Source organism: Pan paniscus, chromosome 9 (assembly GCF_029289425.2).
Source record: "Pan paniscus chromosome 9, NHGRI_mPanPan1-v2.0_pri, whole genome shotgun sequence".
In the NCBI taxonomy this organism is placed as follows: Eukaryota; Metazoa; Chordata; class Mammalia; order Primates; family Hominidae; genus Pan; species Pan paniscus.
This window is the reverse complement of record NC_073258.2, coordinates 71,438,959-71,461,893: the sequence shown is the minus strand read 5'-3', so window position 1 is coordinate 71,461,893 and position 22,935 is coordinate 71,438,959. Positions and strand designations below refer to the sequence as shown.

At 51.4% G+C, this 22,935-nt stretch overlaps 1 protein-coding gene across 2 annotated transcripts in view; it reads left to right on the top strand.

Annotated features, from left to right (window-relative positions):
* The window catches only part of SHANK2 (SH3 and multiple ankyrin repeat domains 2), a 697,015-nt gene extending 677,055 nt beyond the window's left edge, over positions 1-19,960 (top strand). For both annotated transcript variants that reach the window (XM_063608635.1, XM_055093718.2), the window contains 2 exons: positions 1,575-3,981; positions 15,962-19,960. In XM_063608635.1, coding sequence (XP_063464705.1) covers positions 1,575-3,981; positions 15,962-16,532 — 2,978 coding nt within the window. In that variant the 3' untranslated portion in view covers positions 16,533-19,960. The remainder of the gene's footprint in view (positions 1-1,574; positions 3,982-15,961) is intronic.
* The last annotated feature ends 2,975 nt before the right edge of the window (positions 19,961-22,935 follow it).

The window sequence follows — 22,935 nt, the reverse complement described above, 5'->3', positions numbered from 1 at the left end:
CTGTAATGTGAATGTAACCCAGTTTACTTTATAAGGTGTATTCTTAAATTAGTACTCCTTGGGAACATAATTGCCAGACAGCCAACTCAGAGTGACTGGTCAATGGAGAACACCTTGAACGAGCCATCTTTGCAATGCCAAAATGTCCTCCCACAAGGAGTATGTTAAATTTGGAATACCCTTATCGAATGGAAGTTTTCATTGGAATAAATTATTGTAGTTTGTCCTAGGACTTTTTTTCATTTCAAGTAATTTATTTTGCTACCTCTTTGAAAACCTGCATGCTCCCAACATGAAATCCCTGTGCCATGCGTCTGTCGGTGTGTGTGCGTGTCTCGCTTCCCTTCTCCAAGTGCTCCTGTTGACGTGTCTGTGTCTTCAGCTGTTGAACAGTCTGTAAAGTCACACCTAGGCAACACACCCAGAGAACCCTCAGGCCACGCTGCTGGCTGTCGTAGGACCTCAGCCGCATCCCCACACATTCAACATCCACGTATTTTCATTAGGTCAACTCATACTTTGTGCCAGGTCAGCCACACTTGGACCCTGGTTAGTTGCGATTATGGTGGTCCGCTGGGCTCTCAGCCCCTGCTCCAGAGGGTCTTGGCAGGACCACTTTCAGGACTGCCGCTGGGACCCAGAAGGGGCTCACTGAGGCCTGGCTCAGGATCCTATTCCTGGCTCAGTCCAGGACTTTAAAGGAACCTGGGCTCCCTCCCCTCAGGGGCAGGCTCTAGAGCCCACATGGTCCCTCCTCTGAGCTGCACTTCCCCAGCCATCCATCTCTCTGAAGGTCCAGAGAGCTCGAGGACACATAGAACCCTTAGTGGGGCCCAGTGAAGTCAGGCAATGAATGGATTCACATGACCCTGGAAGAAAAGCACCTCCTCCCAGCACGCACAGAGCCAACTGTGGGCAGATGGCTTCGCTCAGGGTGGCAGAGGCCTCCCTGTACATCTGGGCAGCCGTGGGGCTCAAGTGCCATCTGGACGGTGGACTGCACACCATCCTTGCCACATAAACACAGCAATACCTGCAACCCTTTGCTCTCATTTCAGATGCACAGGTGACAGCCTTAGACCCCTGCCCTAAAAACACCCCCAGGAGCCCTTACCATGCCTGAAGGGGCATGGTGGAAGGATACCTCCTGGTCTAGCCAACCCCGCCCCAAGCACAATGCCAGCACAAGCACACGTGCGCGCACACACACACGCACAAGCAGCCCCAAGGCGAGCTGCCCACTTGGCCTGCAGACTGGCACACGGCTCAGCGTCAGGGGCCCTCCTGCCCTGGCCTCACACAGCTCCCCTGCTGCAGCCTGTGCCTGGAGGCCCCACAGCAGCAGCGTACTCACAGCATCCCCAGTGCCTTTCTGTTCTTCCCTTTCTTGTCCTTTGGCTCACAACGGGCCATGTGACTAACCACTCGGCATCGTGGCTTGTGCTGTGTTTCCTGAACACCCGGTTCATCATCTGAATTTGTGAGTTTGTGGAGATGTAGCGTATCGCACGTTCCTAGGAACTTAGGCTTTGTTGCTATTGTGACTTAAAGCTAAACCTGTTTTCTGCTTGTAGGAATAACAGAGGAAGAGCGGCAGTTTCTGGCTCCTCCAATGCTGAAGTTCACCAGAAGCCTGTCCATGCCGGACACCTCTGAGGACATCCCCCCTCCACCGCAGTCTGTGCCCCCGTCCCCACCACCACCTTCCCCAACCACTTACAACTGCCCCAAGTCCCCAACTCCAAGAGTCTACGGGACGATTAAGCCTGCGTTGAATCAGAATTCTGCTGCCAAGGTGTCCCCCGCCACCAGGTCCGACACCGTGGCCACCATGATGAGGGAGAAGGGGATGTACTTCAGGAGAGAGCTGGACCGCTACTCCCTGGACTCTGAAGACCTCTACAGTCGGAATGCCGGCCCGCAAGCCAACTTCCGCAACAAGAGAGGCCAGATGCCCGAAAACCCATACTCAGAGGTGGGGAAGATCGCCAGCAAAGCCGTCTACGTCCCCGCCAAGCCCGCCAGGCGGAAGGGGATGCTGGTGAAGCAGTCCAACGTGGAGGACAGCCCCGAGAAGACGTGCTCCATCCCTATCCCGACCATCATCGTGAAGGAGCCGTCCACCAGCAGCAGTGGCAAGAGCAGCCAGGGCAGCAGCATGGAGATCGACCCCCAGGCCCCAGAGCCACCGAGCCAGCTGCGGCCTGACGAAAGCCTGACCGTCAGCAGCCCCTTCGCCGCCGCCATCGCCGGAGCCGTCCGCGACCGTGAGAAGCGGCTGGAAGCCAGGAGGAACTCCCCGGCCTTCCTCTCCACAGACCTGGGGGATGAGGATGTGGGCCTGGGGCCACCCGCCCCCAGGACGCGGCCCTCCATGTTCCCCGAGGAGGGGGATTTTGCTGACGAGGACAGCGCTGAGCAGCTGTCATCCCCCATGCCGAGTGCCACGCCCAGGGAGCCCGAAAACCATTTCGTGGGTGGCGCCGAGGCCAGTGCTCAGGGTGAGGCTGGGAGGCTGCTGAATTCCACGTCCAAAGCCCAGGGGCCCGAGAGCAGCCCAGCAGTGCCCTCCGCGAGCAGCGGCACAGCCGGCCCCGGGAATTATGTCCACCCACTCACAGGGCGGCTGCTTGATCCCAGCTCCCCGCTGGCCCTGGCACTCTCCGCAAGGGACCGAGCCATGAAGGAGTCTCAGCAGGGACCCAAAGGGGAGGCCCCTAAGGCCGACCTCAACAAACCTCTTTACATTGATACCAAAATGCGGCCCAGCCTGGATGCCGGCTTCCCTACGGTCACCAGGCAGAACACCCGGGGACCCCTGAGGCGGCAGGAGACGGAGAACAAGTACGAGACCGACCTGGGCCGAGACCGGAAAGGCGATGACAAGAAGAACATGCTGATCGACATCATGGACACGTCCCAGCAGAAGTCGGCTGGCCTGCTGATGGTGCACACCGTGGACGCCACTAAGCTGGACAACGCCCTGCAGGAAGAGGACGAGAAGGCAGAGGTGGAGATGAAGCCAGACAGCTCGCCGTCCGAGGTGCCAGAAGGTGTTTCCGAAACCGAAGGTGCTTTACAGATCTCCGCTGCCCCCGAGCCCACCACCGTGCCCGGCAGAACCATCGTCGCGGTGGGCTCCATGGAAGAGGCGGTGATTTTGCCATTCCGCATCCCTCCTCCCCCTCTGGCATCCGTGGACTTGGATGAGGATTTTATTTTTACAGAGCCATTGCCTCCTCCCCTGGAATTTGCAAATAGTTTTGATATCCCCGATGACCGGGCAGCTTCTGTCCCGGCTCTCTCAGACTTAGTGAAGCAGAAGAAAAGCGACACCCCTCAGTCCCCTTCGTTGAACTCCAGCCAACCAACCAACTCTGCAGACAGCAAGAAGCCAGCCAGTCTTTCAAACTGTCTGCCTGCCTCATTCCTGCCACCCCCTGAAAGCTTTGACGCCGTCGCCGACTCTGGGATCGAGGAGGTGGACAGCCGGAGTAGCAGCGACCACCACCTCGAGACGACCAGCACTATCTCCACCGTGTCTAGCATCTCCACCCTGTCTTCCGAAGGTGGAGAGAATGTGGACACCTGCACAGTCTATGCAGATGGGCAAGCATTTATGGTTGACAAACCCCCAGTACCTCCTAAGCCAAAAATGAAGCCCATCATTCACAAAAGCAATGCACTTTATCAAGACGCGCTCGTGGAAGAGGATGTAGATAGCTTTGTTATCCCCCCGCCCGCTCCCCCGCCCCCGCCGGGCAGTGCCCAGCCTGGGATGGCCAAGGTTCTCCAGCCAAGGACCTCCAAGTTGTGGGGCGACGTCACAGAGATCAAAAGCCCGATTCTCTCAGGCCCAAAGGCAAACGTTATTAGTGAATTGAACTCTATCCTACAGCAAATGAACCGAGAGAAATCGGCAAAGCCGGGGGAAGGACTGGATTCACCGATGGGAGCCAAGTCCGCCAGCCTCGCTCCAAGGTAAGTCCGCGGTTGGTGCACATGCACACCACTCTGCGTGCACTGTCCCTGCTGACCAGGAAAGGCCCTCGGGTAGCAGCCCCAGCGGACACGAAGAGGGGAATTCGTAAAGCCTGTGTGGGCCACGTCTGTTAATGCAGTAACACTTCTTTTTCTCATGCTCCTGGACTCCGGGACAGCCGAGTAATGATCACAGCCATCCTGGTGGGACACAGCACTCCTTCATAAAGACTCGTAATGAAATGAGGTTGCTGGAAGCCCTCCTCACCTTGGCTTCCAAAGAGAAGCTCCACTCTCTCTTCTGTGCCCTCCAGATCTCTGCCAGGACCACCTAGAAGGCCGTTTAGAGCCTCGCCAAAGCCCAAACCAAGCTTCGAGTTGGTTGCAGGAGACTAGCTGCCCCAAGAGGGCAGCGAGTGGGTGGGCAGCGGGTGCAGGTGTCTGAATACACGTGTGGGTTCTTCTTCCCCTCCCATCACTACCAGGTTTGCGGGCTAGGGAGGCACAGGGTCATGGCTGTACTGGTGAACTCTAAGTGCAGTACATTCTTCCCTGCCAGCCCATCCTGTCCCAGGGGCAGAAGCCTCTAGCTGTGTCCATGTCAGCCCTTCACAGTATTGTGCAGGGTTTACATAATTTCCATTGGAACTGAACGTAGAATAAGTCAGGAGTCATTTCTAGACGCAACCAGAGGGCTCTATCTGAGGCTGTCTGGAAGGAGCCTATATTTGATCATTCTTGCACTGCTATAAAGAAATACCTGAGACTGGGTAATTTATAAAAAAATGAGGTTTAATTGGCTCGAGTTCTGCAGGCTATATGGGAAGCATGATGTTGGCTTCTGGAGAAGCCTCAAGAAACTTTCAGTGATCACCAAAGGGGGAGCAAGAGGGAGTCGGGGGAGGTACCACAGTCTATTTAAACAACCTGATCTCATGAGAGCTCACTATGTACAGTAGCCAGGGGAGATGGTGCTAAACCGTTCATGAGAACTCCCCCACCATGATCTGATCACCTCCCACCAGGCACCTCCTCCAACACTGGAGACTACAATTTCACATATGAGATTTGGGTGGGAACACAGATCCAAACCGTATCAGGGCTCAGCAGTCTGTGGCTTTGGGGAGCCCCATTGGCTCCCGTGATGGCTTATGGTTCTTGGTTCTCCTTCCCTGTGGTGTGCACCATTTTGCTGTTCCCCAGGTGGCAGCATCTTCAGTCTCTCCCACTGATATTTGATCTTGGGTTTCATCATTTTGACTAATGAAGCCTCTCTCCATACCCCTGCTGGGCAGGCATTTGATTTAAGCCACTCAGTGCATTAATCAGTGGCATCACATACAGCTGGGGCTCAAGATGCAGCCTGAGAGCCCCAATTTTCCCAGTTATTTTTCAGTGTGGATGTAAATAAATGACTCGGATGTCATCTATTACTCTAAAGGAGTATCGATAGGCTGGCATTGGTATAGAGAAGCACAGTTACACTGCAGACATTCAGACAGTGCCTTCAGTCAAGGAGAAAGTCTAAGAATTATGTACGTATACACCTACAAGTACACTCAACAGCCTCCAGGAATTTTGAGAAAGGGTGTTGCTTTGCCGCTCAGGCTGGAGTGCTGTGACGTGATCACGGCTCATTGCAGCCTTGCAGCCTAGACCTCCTGGGCTTAAGCAATCCTCACACCTCACCTAGCCTCCTGAGTAGCTAGGACAATAGACGCATGCCACCACACCCAGCTATTTTTTTTTTTTTTTTTTTTTTTGTAGAGATGAGGTCTCACCATGTGTCCCAGGCTGGTCTCGAACTCCTGGGCTCAAACGAACCACTCGCCTCAGCCTCCCAAAGTGCTGGGATTGCAGGCATGAGTCACTGCACTGGGCCAAAAATCTGAAAAACTGACTAGTTTAACCCTTCCCCATTACATACTAATGTGGCTCTTCCGTCATTACTCTATGTGGAAGCAATAATTAAAGAGGCCTTATCTTAGTGTTTCACATTTTTACAAAACACTTTCTCATGGGTGGGTAATTTTTATGACAGCTGGGGAGCAGGTATGAGTCACACCCATTTTTCAGAGGATAAGCGGCTTGTCCACATACACAGCCAGCAGGAGGCAGAGCTGGGACACAGGCTGGGGTTTCCTGACTCTCACTTCCCCTTGTAAGCAATGTCTGCAGTAAGGAAGGAGCTGGAAGGGAATGGCTCTAGGGCTGGAGGAAGGAATCCACTGTTCAGGTCAGCAGGGCATCCTGCACCAAGCTGTGCTCCCCTGAGCACTCCACTCGGGGAGTCCAGGGACCCCGTCCATGGAGACCTCTCCCTGAGTGGCAGCTGGACAGCTCATCCCCTCTACTCGTCTTCAGGCTGGGCCAGCTCCTGGGGTGCCCACAGGGGAGTGGGACCCCAACTTGCAGCGTCTCTAGGGTTTCTCTGCCCTGCATTTCTCCAGGGGGACCCTGAGAGGGGGCTGGCTCAAAGCAGACTTCATAGGGCAGAATCCTGCTGTACTCTGAAGGAGAGCAGCTGCATACCACCGCCGACCCACGCGTGAGTGCCAAGAACGGCCGCCTCCCAGCTGTCCTGTTATTTATAGCCCGGCTCTCTTACAGTAAGAACAGGAGCCCACACCTATGACACAAAGCATTCACCAAACGCCAGGCACTATATTCCACGGCACCCCTGAGCCAGGGCCTGTAATTTTTCCCACTGTGCAAACAAGGAAGCCGAAGGCAGGGCGGTGAAGCTACTGAGCCGAGGCTACTTCACAGGAAGACGCGGAACTAGACCTCCAACCCATGGAGCTGGCTCAGGGTTTGACTCCTGACCTTGTGGGAGCCAGGGACTGCCTTGGAAGGAATGACCAACTGGCAAACCGAACACCTGCAAGGCTGAGACTGCCGCGGGCGGGGCTGCTCTCAGGCCTCTGACTGTCCTTAGGCCAAGCTCTTTGGTCAGCAAGAGGCTAATAGCAGGCTTAGTCACTAGGAGGTCACCCTGCGGCCGATAACAGCAGGCTTAGTCACTAGGGGTTCACTGGCACTGCCAAGCTCCCAGAGGCCATGTCTGTTCCCTTCTTGCTCCCGGCCAAGGGTTACACTTTACACTCAGAGTTGGACTAGAAACAGGATGGCCTGAGGCCAGAGGACAAAGATGAAGAGCATTCACTGTAGGCACTAAACTAGGCTCAATCCTCTCCCTCGCCCTTGCTTCTCGGATCTAATAACCTCACCAGGCTGAGCACTTGGAACAAAGCCCCCATGGAGGTGCGCCACGGCCACGGGACACACTGACAAGGACAAGTGGGGGGCAGTCAGAACCACCACTGGGGGGGGGGCCCAGGACAGAGTTGCCAGGGCAACAAAGCTGTCCCCCTTGCCGTGAGGGCTGTCTCCTCTCAGCCACAGACCTATCTCTGAGCATGTCTCCTTTGCTGGGCGTGGCCTTCATTGATGGGCCCTAGGCATTTGATCATCTGAGGATCAGAGGGAGCCTTAAGAACTCTCACCTGAGTTCACTGCCTGGGCGACTCACCACCACCTTTAAATGCATCTAAAAATTAAGAGCTGTGAATGGCCCTGGGCAAAATGAGGCACGAAATTGGATGAAGGGAATTCCTACTGAGGAAAAAGAAATGAGTTTTTCTAGGGAAAATTGAAAACCAGCCATGCTTTTTGAAATGACAGATAAGCAGTGGTGTAAAAATCCCATTTCCATAGAAACAAGTTTTGACTGCCTAAGAAAGGGACAATTTTTAGAGCTGTTCCTCAAATGTTCATTCATGAAATGGGCAGAAACCTCAGCTGAACTTGACCCTTTTAAAGTTCCTCTCATCCTTGGATTCTTCCTTTCTTTTCACTTCTTGCAAGAATCAAGGATGGGATCAAAGGAAGCAGCTGAAGATTAAACAACTAGATCCTTGTTTTCCTTGGGTATGTTTGATTTAACTTTAGCCGTGAATGAGTCTCTGCTGCTCAAAGCTCTTCCCTGAAATCAAGGATGACATGGAATTTGCAGGCGTCTTAATTACAAATACGCCGACGAAAGGAAGATGATGAAGTAGTTCTCTTTAGTACATAATGTTAAAAGAGAAAAAAGTACATCATATTAGAGGCATCTCCCAGGGTGATCTGAAAACACCCTGCCAAGAATGGAGGCGTCAGTTCTAAGAAAAGTGTTCCAGGACCACCTGGCCTGATTATTCCAGGAGGTAGTCTCATCTTTGATCTCAAACTGGATCAAAGTGAAGGAAACTGGTTTGGGGAAGGAAGAGTGAGTGTGTCTCTGTGAAGAGTCAGTGGTCCCTCCTCAGCAGAATGCCAAGACAACAGCTGCCAGCCCAGAGGCCTGACAGTGCTGCACGCTGGGGGTCCCAGCACAGGAGCCTGGGGCTGCAAAAGCTCAGAGCCGGAATCTCCCCAGGTGCAGGCCTAGGAGACTGACTGGACACTCAGACTTGGAATCATGGCCCAGCCCCACCGTCTCCTGAATTCACCAGTCAGGAGTTCACTGAGCTACTTTCTATAAGCCTAGTGCCAGGCTGAGGCTAGAGAGTAACGAGGAATACACCAACAAGGATGCCTGGACCCTCAGAATGGGGCAGCAATTCCGTCACTAATCATTCACTCAACAAAGTTAGGGATTGCCTTTATGTGCCAGGCGCCATGCTGTGCCCAGGATTTATCACTGAACAAGAAAACATTCCAGATGCCCCTCCCTTTGGGGAGCTCAAATTCTCGAGGGGAGAAATGGACAACAAATAATAAGACAAACCCAAACTGTGACAAATGCCACAAAGGAGCCACAACATGCTAATAGGTTAGTGACCAGTGCAGAAAGGGGCTGTGATGCACCAGCAGGTAAAAATAACCACGTGCAGAAGAGAGCCACGGGACACCAGCAGGTTAACCCTGACCACATGCAGAAAGGGCGGACTAGGATGCCCTAGCAGGTTACAGTGAGCATGTGCAGAAAGGGACTGACACTCTGCAAGAAAATGACATTTGAATGACCAGAAATTTAAAAAGGAGCCAACCTTGCAGAAAACCAGGAGTGGAGCATCCCAGGCATGGGACAGAGCGTACAAGGCCCTGAGGCCAGAAAGTGCCTTCTGTGCTCATGAAACCATGGCCAGATGAGGAGGGCTGGGCAGGGCCAGGTCACAAGGGGCTTGCAGGTAATGGGCATGAGCTGAATGGAGTTCCAGATATGGCTGCCTTCAGAGGGCTTCAGCAAAGTCTTGGCATGACCAGACTTTGTTTCCTGAAGATGGCCCAGGTAGCTGTGTGATCAGGTGAATGCACTGGTGGCACAGGGAGGCTGCTGTGGGAGTGTAGGGCCTGCACTCTGGAGACAAGCAGGGAGACTCAAGGGCTAAGTGCCTAAGGAACCCAGGAGAACACAGCAGCTTGCCTGACTTATATGCTTTGACCCAAAACAAACTTGCTATGACCCAGGAGCCCCAGGTGTCATGTGCCCTCCAGCTTTATTGAGAGATATTGACACATACCAGGCGCCGATAGTAAAGCCAGATAAATCTGATGTTCTTTACCATCGCTTCCATGGCAGAGGTCAGCTTCACATTTGCTCTGTATGTGGGGGCAACAGAGCAGTGAGTATGTGCTTGTGGGGGTCCCCCATGGCTTCTGTTAGGGTGCATGGCCTATAAGAGTTCCCCAGAGTCCCCTCTAGGTCGCCAGCCCTTTGCAGTGGGTGGGGTCCAGAAGGGACCTCGAGATTGGCCTTCGCTTCCCCATGGGATGGATGGGCTTCAGGGAGATTTGTCCTGTGAAACTCCAGGTCCCAGAGGCCCCTGAGGGAGTTCAGGCTACCTGGGATGTGAGCTCAGGCGAGTTTTCCTCCCAAGGCCCCTGCACCTGCTGCCTCACGGTACCTGCCTCCCCTTCCCAAGGCCTCCAGTCCCTACTGGGCTCTCTGCAGTATTATCCTGACAGCCTCTTGATTTTCAAATAACTTTGGGTTGTTAAAAAGTTATCTCTGCCCAGCTGGTCCCAGAGCACAGACTGCTTCAAAACTGACTTGGTACTAGAAGCTGCCTCACGGTGTTTTCAGCATCTCAGGACCACTAGGTGGTTTGAGGGTTTCCAGGCCCTGATGGAAAAGTGAATGTGACATCAGTGAATGCGACTGTGGGTGGCTGGGAGCACTAGTCAGGATGTGCGTCCATCGGGGCTGGTACTTGCGGGCGTTGGGCAAGGATGAATGGGAGTGCCTCGTCCTTGCCCATCAACAGGCGAATCTCAAGTCAGAGTCTTCCTCCCCATTTTGGACATGAGGCCCTTTTGGCAAAAGCATATCACAGGGTTAATCTCTCTTCCCAAGAGCTGGGCACCTTCTTGATCTTAGCTGCGAACCTCCTGGCCTGAAGACCTGGATTCCTGGTGGAACTGCCGCGGAGCCTCAGGCTGCCTGCCCCGCTCCCAGGTCTGGCTCTGTAACTCGGTCAAGTCACTTAACTTTCTGATCTGGGAAAAGGATATATTATCCATCAACACTTCAGTCAACAATTACTTATCGCACCCCTGTTCTGGGCCAGACCTCGAGGACTAAAACTAGACCAGGACCCCCTCATGGCACTCAGAGCTGGGGGTGAGGCGGAGCCCTGGCAGCTGCTGAGACACACAACATAACACATGGCACAGCTGAGCAGTGTGGGCTCCAGTCCCCACATCCAGGCCTCGGGGAAGCTAGGTAAGGACTTGCTGCCTCCGGTTCTATCTTTTCAATGCCCTGCTTATCAGGAGGCTGTAAAGATGGAAAAAATAAGAAAGCAGTTTGGAAATAAGTGCTATTTTCATGCAAGATGGGGGCTCATCACTAAAATGCAGAGGCGTGCGGTGTGCTGGAGAGAACATATGTTGACAGGCTCCAAGTCCAGCCTCAGTGCTGGCCAGGCCCAGCAGGCCCTTGACAGGCGGCTCATGGGAGGGACAGAACCAGCATGCCTAATCAGCATCACTGACCAGCCCCTGGCCCATGTTCAGCTACAGTTAAATAGCAGATTACTCTAGCTATGCCAGAGGCTGATGCAGGAGGATCACTTGAGGAGGTTGAGGCTGCAGTGAGCTATGATTGCTGCATGACCCCGTCTCCAAAAAAAAAAAAGCCAAATTGAATTTGTAAACAGTAAAAAAGCCACTTGCTTCTTTACTTACCTCACCCCAATTAACTTGTACTGACTGATGAAATAAGAGCACCTCTCTGAGTGCCTCAATTACCTTGATTTTTTTTAATTCTCACATTTCTACATGAATGTGATTTAAAAGGCAGGGTAGACAGTGGTGACCTGGTGGGGAGTTGGGTGAGTATGTATATGTGTCTGTGTTCTAAATCAGGGCAGCAGATTCCTGTGTGTTCCGACTGGGAACCCAGCGGTTGCTTAGCAACGTAACCATCTGTGCAACCGGGAAGATCCAGTGAATATCATCAATGTGATTAACCAAGAGAGTCAAGCTGCTGAGGAGGGCAGGGTGGGCAGCCCAGGGTGGCCTTCACCCTGCGTCTCACACTCGCAGGTGGTTACTTTCTATAGCGATGTTGGGCAGGACACTGGCAGGCCCCAAGCACGTGACGCCCATGTGATTAACGGCTGGGCTGTCATCTCATGATGTAGACTTGAAGCAAACCACTTGTCCTGTTGGGGTGCCCTCCCCCACCAGGAATGTTCGTTTATCCTCCCTAAGCCACAGGAAAGACGGTTCAGGCACCTGAGGTAGGAAATTGGCAATAAGCTGCTTCTCAGTGGGCTTCAGGCAGAGGCGAACTTCACTCCAATGCTACTATTTTCTTTCTTTTTTCCTGGTTATTTTTCTTCTTTACAAGTGGTTACATTATCCCAAGCCAAAGAAGGAGAAGACAAGCTTGTGAGTTTCCCACGCTCCCTATGAAAGTGATGCCATATTGATGTTTCAGCTCTGGGCAGGCTGTGGCAGGCCGAAGGGACCACCACGGATGGGCTGTCAGCCAGGGTCTGCCCCACTGCCTTCATTTCATCTGTCGAAAGCAGCTTTTTTCTGTTTCTTCCTTTCTTGTTCATTAATTTTTGCAGTGTTGTCTCAAGTCATTCCATTTGTCATTTTCATTTGCTCCCATGACCGGTGTTAACAGAAGAGGGTCGTGCTGAACAGAAGTAAGTGCCACCTGCTATGCTGCTGCGTGACCCCGTGTGTGCCACTCTTGCGCTCCCGCTGCCCACCGAGGTGTTTGCAGAGCCTCCTCTTCGCTTCCTAACCACACACACAGCTGCCTGCAGAGCCTTTCCTTACAAAAACCAAAATCAATCCCAACTACCTGGGAACAGCTGGGTATTTTCCCAGTGAGGGCGGCACTGGGGCAACCCTCTGGGCCAGAGATACCCGTGGTGAATACTGCCCAGGCGTGAGGTAGGTGCTCTCACTCTGGGGCTCACTTGCCTCTGCTTCACAGGCCTGGTGAGCACCAAGGCCAGGCACCAGTCATGCTGCCACGGTGGAGCTGCCCAGAGTCAGGGCTGCAGGCACAGTCACCATGTAGTCAGCTTTAGCAAAAGCACATGGAGACCAGAACTTTACCCCAGCTACCCCTCCTCCTCTAGTCCTCTGTGGGCATATGTCTTCTTGTAAGATGTTTTCCCATTTTATAGGAAACATTCCCTGTGCCCCAAGGTCCTTGGCCCTAATTAACACCCCAAATCACCTCTGAATGCAGTGGCTTTCAACTTACCCATTATTTGATTTCAATCATCTTGGCTTGTTTTATCAACGTGGACAAATAAGCCTTCCCCAAAACCTGTGCTCTTGTGACTCTGGAATAAACACAGAAGAACAGGCCACAGCACCCCCAGTTTTAAGTTGGAACTGGAGCTGGTCTTTCGACCTTCTTTGAGGACCAGAGAAGGGGGGGGTTGCAGGTTTTTTCGTGTATCCTATGTCCATAGGCCACCTCTCTCTTGAGATACTAGAGGGTGCTGGCCCCTCTCCCCTGCTGTGAAGCCCCACTGGGCTCTGATTTGATTTCGGGTTTTTTGGGGTTTTTTTTATTGTTGTTGTTGTTGTTTTTGAGAAGAAGTCTAGCTCAGTCGCCCAGGCTGGAGTGCAGTGGCATGATCTCAGCTCACTGCAACCTCCGCCTCCTGGGTTCAAGCAATTCTCCTGCCTCAGCCTCCCAGTAGCTGGGATTACAGGCGCCCACGACCACACTCAGCTAATTTTTTTTTTTTAATTTTTAGTAGAGATGGGGTTTCACCATATTGGCCAGGCTGGTCTCGAACCCCTGACCTCAAATGATTCACCCACCTAGGCCTCCCAAAGTGCTGGGATTACAGGCGTGAGCCACCGTGTGCAGCCTCTGATTTCTTGATTGTGAGTAACTGGGCCCAGAAACAGTGGAGGAATCCTCAGAGTCTCACCTGCCTTGTGCCTGTTGGTGTGAGCAGTATAACCAATGACCAGCAAGCCACCATTGAGGGTGGGGGCAGGTTCTAGATGGGGATGCCTGGTTTGTAACATCTCCCACTCAGGGGCACCCAGCCCTCTGGAAAATAGCACGTGAACACCCTATGGGTGGATGGGGTCCCTGGCCCAGCAGTGCACCCACCAGCCCCTGCAAACACTTCTCACAGTAGGATTGAAGCCTCAGTCCACAGCACAGGCCCCTTTCAGATTTGCCCCTCCTTTCTCACTATGGACTAGTCCACACTTTAAGCAACAGTGACTAACATCAAGTAGGAAACTGACCCACAGCTTAGGGGAACCTAGGTAACTGATGGTTGGTTTCACCCAAATATACATCCATGGTAAAGAAAGAGAAAAGAAAAAAACGGAGAGAGACAGACTAGACCAGCAGCGGGGCCCGTCTCCAGGTCACTCCCTTTGCTTTTAGCTCCTGGAGGGTTCTGGGCCATTAGCTTTGTGCATACCCTGGAATGAAAACCAAGGCCTAACCAAATGGCCTCTAAGGTTCAGGGTCTCTCAGTGTCTGGGGAGTTTGTTAATTGCAGACACCTGGTCCCCATGCACAGCACTCCTGCTTCCACAGGTTTGAGACGAGCTCAGGAGTCCTCACGGCCCACCAGTGTCCCAGGTGGTTTCTATGAAGGGTCTGTGGGCTCCTCTTTGGGAAGTGCTGCTCTAACTGGTCAGCCATTGAGCTCCAAAGACAGCCCCAGTGCAAGTCGATGAACTGGCCCCCAGCAGACGGGCAGGGGCTTCAGTCTTGCCCTCCAGGGAGTCTCCCCACACGGCAGCATCTCTACTGTTTGCAGCTCTCCCCCTCTTGCCCATGACCCTTTCACTGAGACACTGCAGCCCACCACCATTCACGGTCATGATGTCACATCAGTGCACTCCTCATGCTCTCCAGAGCCCCTCCACCCAGGGTAACCCACCACATAGGAGGGAGAGGAGCCCACTTCATGTGGGAAGATGTGGAGACAGGAGAAAAGTGCACCCAAGCTGGCATCTGGCAGAGCCAGGGCTCCAGCAGACATCTCTCAAGTCCAGGTCTTGAAGAGAGAGCCATGGTAGGATGGATCTTTTCAGAAGCGGTGGGTGGGCCGTTCACATCCACGTGAATGGGCCCAAAAGGCAGGAGACCCACACCTCTCCTCCCCTCCCCAGTGGCTGTGGCTTTCCTAGGGACAATAGGATGAATGGGCTTTCAGTGTGGGGACAGCAAAACATGCACTAGGGCCCAGAGTGGCAGTTCTCTTGGTGTGGAGAGTGCCTGCCACAGGCCTTGGCCAGAGCCCGTGAGGGAGTGGTGTGTGAAAGGCCACCTCCACGTGGGTAAGCGTGAGGACTTGGACTTCTCTGGCACTGAGATGGGACCTCCTGCCTGTGGGAGTCATCTGGCCACCACCCTGGGGCCAGTAAAGGTTGGAGCTAGAAGGGTCATCCTCCCTGACTTGAGCTCTGAGGGCTTTGCCTGCCCAGCCAGAGCGGCAAGGCACAGGGGACCCTCGGGGACGCCCATGGCCACCCTGGGGAAGACAGGGCTCCTCGCGCGTTCTGCTTTTCAGTAAGGCCCGTGTGTCCTACCAGTGAGCCTCTCACATGAAAGGGGCTAAAAATAACACAGGGTACCCCAGCTCCTTCTGCAACAAAACTGTCCACTGGGTGGGCGCTGGACAGTGCTGCCTCAGGAAGGTGAGCGCAGCCCACACTGGCCACACAAGCCACGCCCTGCTGTCTGGGTTTCCGGGTGATCTCAAACCCTGAGTGCCCTGCGTAGCTACAGGGGTTCCAGTTACTGAAAGGGGCCACCTGGGAAGGATCCTGCCCTGCTCTTGTCCATTTACCCAAAAAGCCTAAGGCTGCCAGGCGGCTGAGGGGCCTGTCCTCCAGGTGTGCTCCCTCCCACCTGCTGAAGCTGAGGCGCTGGAGATGTTGCCTGGCACGTTCTACCCAGGTGACAGGACCCCACTCTGTCCCTGTCTCCATGCCCTCTTCAAGGGACCCCTTCCAAGTGCCTCAGTGGCCACCCTCCCGAGGGTCCCCCGGCCCTGCCCCCCAGCACAGGCAGGTCCCCCAGCCCCTCTGTCCCAGTTCAGGTGAGTGGGCTGACGTGGTGTGCTCCCCCCAGCACAGGCAGGTCCCCCAGCCCCTCTGTCCCAGTTCAGGTGAGTGGGCTGACGTGGTGTGCTCCCCCCAGCACAGGCAGGTCCCCCAGCCCCTCTGTCCCAGTTCAGGTGAGTGGGCTGACGTGGTGTGCTCCCCCCAGCACAGGCAGGTCCCCCAGCCCCTCTGTCCCAGTTCAGGTGAGTGGGCTGACGTGGTGTGCTCTGGTGTCTCCAACTTTGCTCTGGCCCCTTTCTCCCCCTCCCCGACCCTGGCATGGCAAATCATTCGTTCACTGCCAGTGGATCTGCCACTAGACACTCTGGCATGGTTTGGGCGTCTCCCTCGCCTTCCTTGGTGATCTGCAGCCAGCTGCCCTGACTCGGTGACCTGCCTTGTGATGGTTTTCTCTGTGTTGCTGTTTCAGAAGCCCGGAGATCATGAGCACCATCTCAGGTACACGGAGCACGACGGTCACCTTCACTGTTCGCCCCGGCACCTCCCAGCCCATCACCCTGCAGAGCCGGCCCCCCGACTATGAAAGCAGGACCTCAGGAACAAGACGTGCCCCAAGCCCTGTGGTCTCACCAACAGAGATGAACAAAGAGACCCTGCCCGCCCCCCTGTCTGCTGCCACCGCCTCTCCTTCTCCCGCTCTCTCAGATGTCTTTAGCCTTCCAAGCCAGCCCCCTTCTGGGGATCTATTTGGCTTGAACCCAGCGGGACGCAGTAGGTCGCCATCCCCCTCGATACTGCAACAGCCAATCTCAAATAAGCCTTTTACAACTAAACCTGTCCACCTGTGGACTAAACCAGATGTGGCCGATTGGCTGGAAAGTCTAAACTTAGGTGAACATAAAGAGGCCTTCATGGACAATGAGATCGATGGCAGTCACTTACCAAACCTGCAGAAGGAGGACCTCATCGATCTTGGGGTAACTCGAGTCGGGCACAGAATGAACATAGAAAGGGCTTTGAAACAGCTGCTGGACAGATAAGGACGGCTGCTCTCCACCTCGCAGACTGCTCTTGTTATAAGTAGAGATGGGCTCGTGCTGAAACATCTGAATGCCAAGCGAAGTCTGTGAGCATCAACCCCACTCCATGGGTTTGTCTCCTGGTACCCAAAGAAATACTGAGTTGTGTCCACAACATGGCTGGGTCTTCAGACCCCTGGCTCACCATGTGGGTGTCTTGGGCAGTTTCTATCACACATGGGACAAGGGGAGGGAGTTTTTCTAACATGGAAAAAGATTCCCAGCCTGCCGCCCAGCATGCAGGTGGCCTCGCTTTGCCGGGTCCGAGAGGCTCCCCGTCAATTTTGCACGGGATCCTAGCTCTTGTAGGCAGACACCAGTGCACTCTAGATACCTCCTGAGACCTCCGTCCTCTGCTTTCCGGGCAGCTCTCACCACCCCAGGCCCCGGCATGAGGCCTTTCCTCAGTCCTGTGGCCTCTCGGAGGACACCTGATGCTCACCTGCCCCTCTTTCTCCTGCACTTGGCTTGCAGTGAGATGCTCCCAGATGCATTTGTCCAGTGCCCCATCATGGGCCTGAAAGGCAGAGAAACTTTTTCCTACACAGATTCTTTTCCCCATCTCCTCCTGTGGTTTGCATCCATGGCTCTTTGGCCATGAGGTTCCTGGCAGTGCTGGGAGTTTGGATGGGATCGTGCCCAGCTTTGCTTAGCTTTCTTTATTTCTGCAAATCTGTTAGCATAATTCCAAGGTGGCCAAGCAGATGTCACATGGAGTTAGTCAAAGCACAAAGTCACGATTCCACAATGGAGGGGAGACCTGGCCAAGGGAGCCAGCCAGCGTGCAGCTGCCCAAGCTCCAGGTCTCCAGGACAAGAGCAGTTGTCTGCCACGAGCACCCATCCAGGATGGAGAATAAGGGCTTCTCTGCCTCTCAGAATTCTTTTTAATTGAAGATGTCCTGAGCTCTGCAAAGATCAGAGCAGGTGAGCATCCACTTTGACATGAAGGACAAGAAGACGCATGGCTCATGGCGGGCACATGCGGCTGCCAGTGAGACAGCGTCTCCTCTGGGAGCTGGGCGGGCACAGCATCCTCAGTTCTGTGCCCAGCCAAGGGTGAGCATCTCTGCTGAGACAGTCCTTTTGCTCTCGGAGGCCAGGGAAGATGGTACTTAGAGGCTTTTCCCCTATTGCTCTGGGTGTCTAGGAATCCCACCAGCTTGTCTTAACAGTACAACAGCTTCTTTGAGGACCCAGTGGGTATGGAGTATAGACAGAACCCAGGGTTGAGAACAGAAGGTGGGCGGCAGGATCAGAGTGAAAGCAGAGGCGTGAGGAGAGGAAAGCAGGGAGGTCTCCTGGGCTGCCGGGTCAGCCTCTCTGGCAAGGCTTTCTTGAGCCCCGCCCCTTTCTTTCCCCGGAGTCCCTCCACCCCATAACAATACCTCGAATTTCCAAAAGAGGTTACCAGATGCACATGGGCCGCAAAACACACAGTCAGGCTTCCAGCACATTCTCCCCCATTTGGAGGATACTCGAATGTCAGGTTTTTGGTTTTATTATGATTTCAGAACTAGCTCAGCCCATCTCTAATTATAAAACATGTTTTTTTTTTCCTTTTTTTCTTGATTAGGTCTGGAACAGCTCTAGAATGAACACATAAAATTTAGCAATTTAAAATCTTTCTTTACTGCAAGTTTAAATAGTTGTACAGATAGTTTATAAGCACAATATTTTAAGAAAAAAAAGTGGCTGGTCTACTAGGCAGCCTTTGTGCCACTTCAGTGCTAGAAAGTTAAAGAAAAAAAAAACTTTTGTGATTTAATAATACTATTTCTGTGGAATAATTATAAAAGTATGACCTTTTTAAATCAACCTTATTTGGATGCATCTGAACCAGCAGAGCTGTGTTATATTTTCTATCTTTGCTAGAACTTCGTCATTGAAGGACAATTTCTTCAAAGTGGTTACAATTCATAATGCAGCAGTTTCTCCAAAAACAAAAACAAAACACACACCACACACACGCGCTTTTCCAGTCACACACCCCTGATGTTGGAACCAAGTTTTTGGACCTTCTGGTCCAAAACCTTTTGCAGGTCAATCTTTGTATTTGAAATGATCCAATCCAACTTGAAGTCAATTGAATATTAAGGCGCTTTACTTCCGTGTGCTTTCAGTTTTTCCATCATGAGATGAATGAGCATTACTCTAGATAAATTTCAAGACAGGATACTACAGGTGGCCTGCTGAGGCTGCCCCATATTTTAGAAAATGTAAAAACGGTGGTTTGGCCATTAATTTGTCTTCCATTTGATGATACCGCAAAATTCCATGAGTCCATTCCTTTGGCATGGCGCTTTCCCTGGGCCTACAGTTGGTATTACCTCTGTGCTCAGTGCCAGGCAAAACACTAGCTCAAAGGAGAGTCAAGGAAACCGCTGGCAGACGACAACCAGTCGAAACTCGTGACTTCGGTTTGTTGAACTTTGGCAGCCAGTTGGTGAGGGCCAGATGTTATTCCCTTTCTTAAAGATACTCCAAGCCACATGCCACTAACCACAAGCAAGCTGGCTGCAAGACTAAAGAGCTGATAACATAGTTTATTTTTACACTGTCTTATTATAGAGAAGTAATAGACCTATCAGAACCTGCACTGACCAACAAATAAACACATGTTGCCAAGATGAATCGGTCTCTATCTCTATCTGCTTATTTTGGTACTGAAAGCAATAGTTCCTCATTCAAATCACCACCCACTGTTCTCCCCCTTTGGGACATGTTAGGACGAGGCCCTATTCCATGCCCCTCTTTAATGGTGGAACAAATGTTAAACTGCTCATCTAAAGATCATGTTGATATTATTCCAGGTTTTAAGATCAACTTTTGTTACATACTGTAATTTAAATAAACTGCATTTACATGCCTAGTTTCTGTAATATTGTGTATACAAAACCCAAATCTCTCAAAATGTAAATTATGTATACCTGCCAAGATACCTTTTCCAGGGTGTCTGCGCACATTTTAAGTTAATTCACATAATATAAAAATTACTCAATGTGACTGTTGATTTGCTGAACTTTACATATCACAAAGTGAATTATTTGTGATACTTTAGTTAATAAAATGGTAAATTTTTTTCTCAGTTATTGAACAAGCAAGCATTATCCAGTTGATCTGGCAATGACTTTTTGTGTGTGGGCCACAATATTGATTTTCCCATTAACAATTTTTTTTTGTTTTTTAAATACTAATATGTTTCACACTATAGTTTGTGTAACACGTGTTCGCATTATCTATGTTGCTGTTACTTTTGTGCTTTTATTCTTTTTAGACTTTATAAAAAAAAAAAAAAAAGCTCCTGTAATTTGCACTTTCTCCCAATCCTTAAATCTCTTGTATGGCAACCAAAATTACTGTAAAAAAATAAATATACTATTGCACTAAGGTTGTGGTTCTGATTGCAAACAAACAGTGAACACTGTCTGAATTAAACAAAAAGCTGCCCGACTTGCAATCTAATGTAGATTATCTCAAGCATTGTGGCCAGCTCTGCCTCTCTAAAACTGACCAGAAAAATCTCTCTCATCGAGTAAACAGGCTCCTGTCACTGAGCTAATCTGCCTTGGTTCCATTTCCTTATTCTCAATTTATCAATGGATACGTGCATGTTATTTCAGAATTATGCAAAACGTCAAAATCTGCTTCTGTGACCGCTGCTATAGGCGTGGAGCTGAGGCTCGGCTTCTCCTTTTGTTCTGGGTGGAAGCAGTGGTGCCGCGGAGGGCCAGCCAGATCCGGACCCTTCCCTTAGGGTCCAGTCTCCCCACACCCCAGCAGGGTGTCTTCTAGCCATAAGGCCAAGGGAGTGGCAGAACTGGGCCGCCTCTCTGGTTGACAAGCAAACCACATGCTAAGGCTTGGAGCAAGAGAGAATTTGTGTCTGTTGGCAAAGAACTAAGCCAGGAAGACATGGGCCATCCCTCCTCTTTAGGGAAGCATATTTTAAACCTAAACGTTGAACTTCTTCTTTGGCCTCACCAGTGAAAACTTGTTGTCTTTAGTTCCTAAAGTTTCTTCTACTTTGGCACATTCCCCAGTTGAGCAGCAGCCTCTATGCTTCCATGTTCAGGAAAAATTCCAGTCCTCATATCTTTTGTAGTTCACCCTCAAGCCCTCCCGCTTCACCATCCAATAGTTTCTCCCAAACCTTGGCACCCCCCTAGACTTTGCTTCCAATGGTTTCTTCCAGACCACTTTTCCTAGATGAATATATTCGTTTACCTTACTAGGAAAATTATTGGAAGATTTTTTCTTTTACTTGAAATTGGAGGCATTTTACTAACTGGCGAACTGGAATGTGTTTCTGTATTTGTAGACAACCATGTACCCATGCAAGTAGGTGAACATTCCACCGTGGCTGGGTGACCACAGCAGCTGCATGCAGACAGGACTGCCCGTGCTTTGTGGGGAATCAGAGAATTTCCAAACTTGTTTCTCAGACTTCCGCAGATCTCATCACTTTGATTTCTAATCCATGCTGTCTTGGTGATTTTGTTTATCGTTCCTGTAACTTGTTCTACATTCCACAGTCTTTACCGTTTTATGTTCAAAATTACAACAATCCCTGTCCATTGATTCCACTCTGGAACTCTTTGTTCATGCCAATTTTGAAATTTTAATACGAGCCTTCAAATAAACACAGAAAAGAAAAAAAAAGGAAAAAAATAAAGTGTGTGCCTTGGGTGTTTTGAACCTGATCTGCATAAAACCATATTGTATTCAAATGCTGTATCTTTCATGAAAGGATAAATATATCTTCAATGTATTAATGTAGCTGATAAAATAGTTATAGTGCCTTGTTTTCTGAACTGAGAAGCCCATATCAATGCACAACGTAAAGAAAGGACGGTTCGAGCTATGAAATGTTGAGGACACCTACACGTGATTCTGGAGCCTTTCTCATCATAAGACTGTGGAAAATACACAGTCGTTTAAGTTAAAAATAAAAAGTAAATTGAAATAAGATTGTGTTATCAATTAATTTTCCATTAAAAGTGCTCTCTACTGTATCATTTTCAGTATTTTCATTTAATTAAAATACAAAATGTGTTTGAGGATTTTCATGGAAAGGAGAAAAGTTTAACCACAGGAGCCCTGGGCTCTCTGACCTACTCCCCTTGTGCTGTGCCGCCCCCCGGTGGTACTCATTGGTAATGCTTAACGAAGCCATCAATATCAATCATTTCGACGTTTTGTTATAAATATACACAAATTCATTTTTAGTGATTGAGGCCACTCATTGCAGGAAAACTGTTTCCATTTTTCACAAGTGAAAGTGGCAACATGTGTGTTTTTCTTTCCACAAAAAAACGATGTGAGAAGTACATCAGCGTAATTCTTGTCTCAATGCTGTCATGCTCCATTTGCTTTAAGTGCGAAGCTTCCCTGAGCAGCCTCTGCCTTTCTAGAGGATGAGCCTGGGGTGTAGTGAGCATATTAGGGCTGCCATCTGCCTGTGGGACCAGAATAGCCACAGCAATAGTGAGCGTTTGTGGGATTCCGGACAGATGGGAGCGGCAGCAGCCCCATCTTCTCGGGGGCCCCCCTGCAAACAGGCCGCAGAAGTTCTGGAGGCAGAGCACTGCCACAGGCTGTCCTGCCACACACATCTCTCCAGGGAGTGAGGAGCTACTCAGATCCAGAACTCCCCACTGTGCCTGCTCAGCTCACAGACTATTATCGGTGTGGCTATTTACCAGCCAGAAGAGTCCACTGGAATTCAGATTGTGTAGTTTCAGGCAACAATGCAGCCAATAATCCAAGAACCTGCAGGGTGCTCAGGGAGATGTGGCCAAAGCTTCTTGATCACCCTGCTCCACATGTGCTGCTACCTCCGCTCCAAGTATGAAGCATGTGTCTGAGAGCCAGAGGAGGGGCCCTGGCACTGCTCACAGCCACTGGGTAAGACCTGGCAGCCAGGCCCTAGGCCCCCGTGAGGTAGGGACCACGGAAATGGCCCAGTTCATAGGACAGAGTGTGGAGACCCCTCACCAGCCACCTGCATCTGGGGGCCGGCCCCTCTGACGCGGTGCTCCTGGAAGGCAAGCCATCCTGCCATTGCCCAACTGTAGTCATCTCTGCCCAAGATGACTGCAAAAACAGAATTAAGCGTGTTCTCCAAACCCCAGAACCCAGGGAGTGGGAAAAACACATAGCCCCTGCAGCCCTGCAGAGGTGGCCACAAGCACAAGCATTCTGTGTGTATACCCAAGAGGCGGTACAGGTTGGAAACAGCACTCAGTCTACCTAGTGCTATCTGGGACGGGCACCGTTCAGATCACTGCACCCACCAAGTGGCTAAAAGCCCTGTGAGGTAACAACTAAAGCCCTATTTCCCAGATGAGGAAACTAAGTCTTGC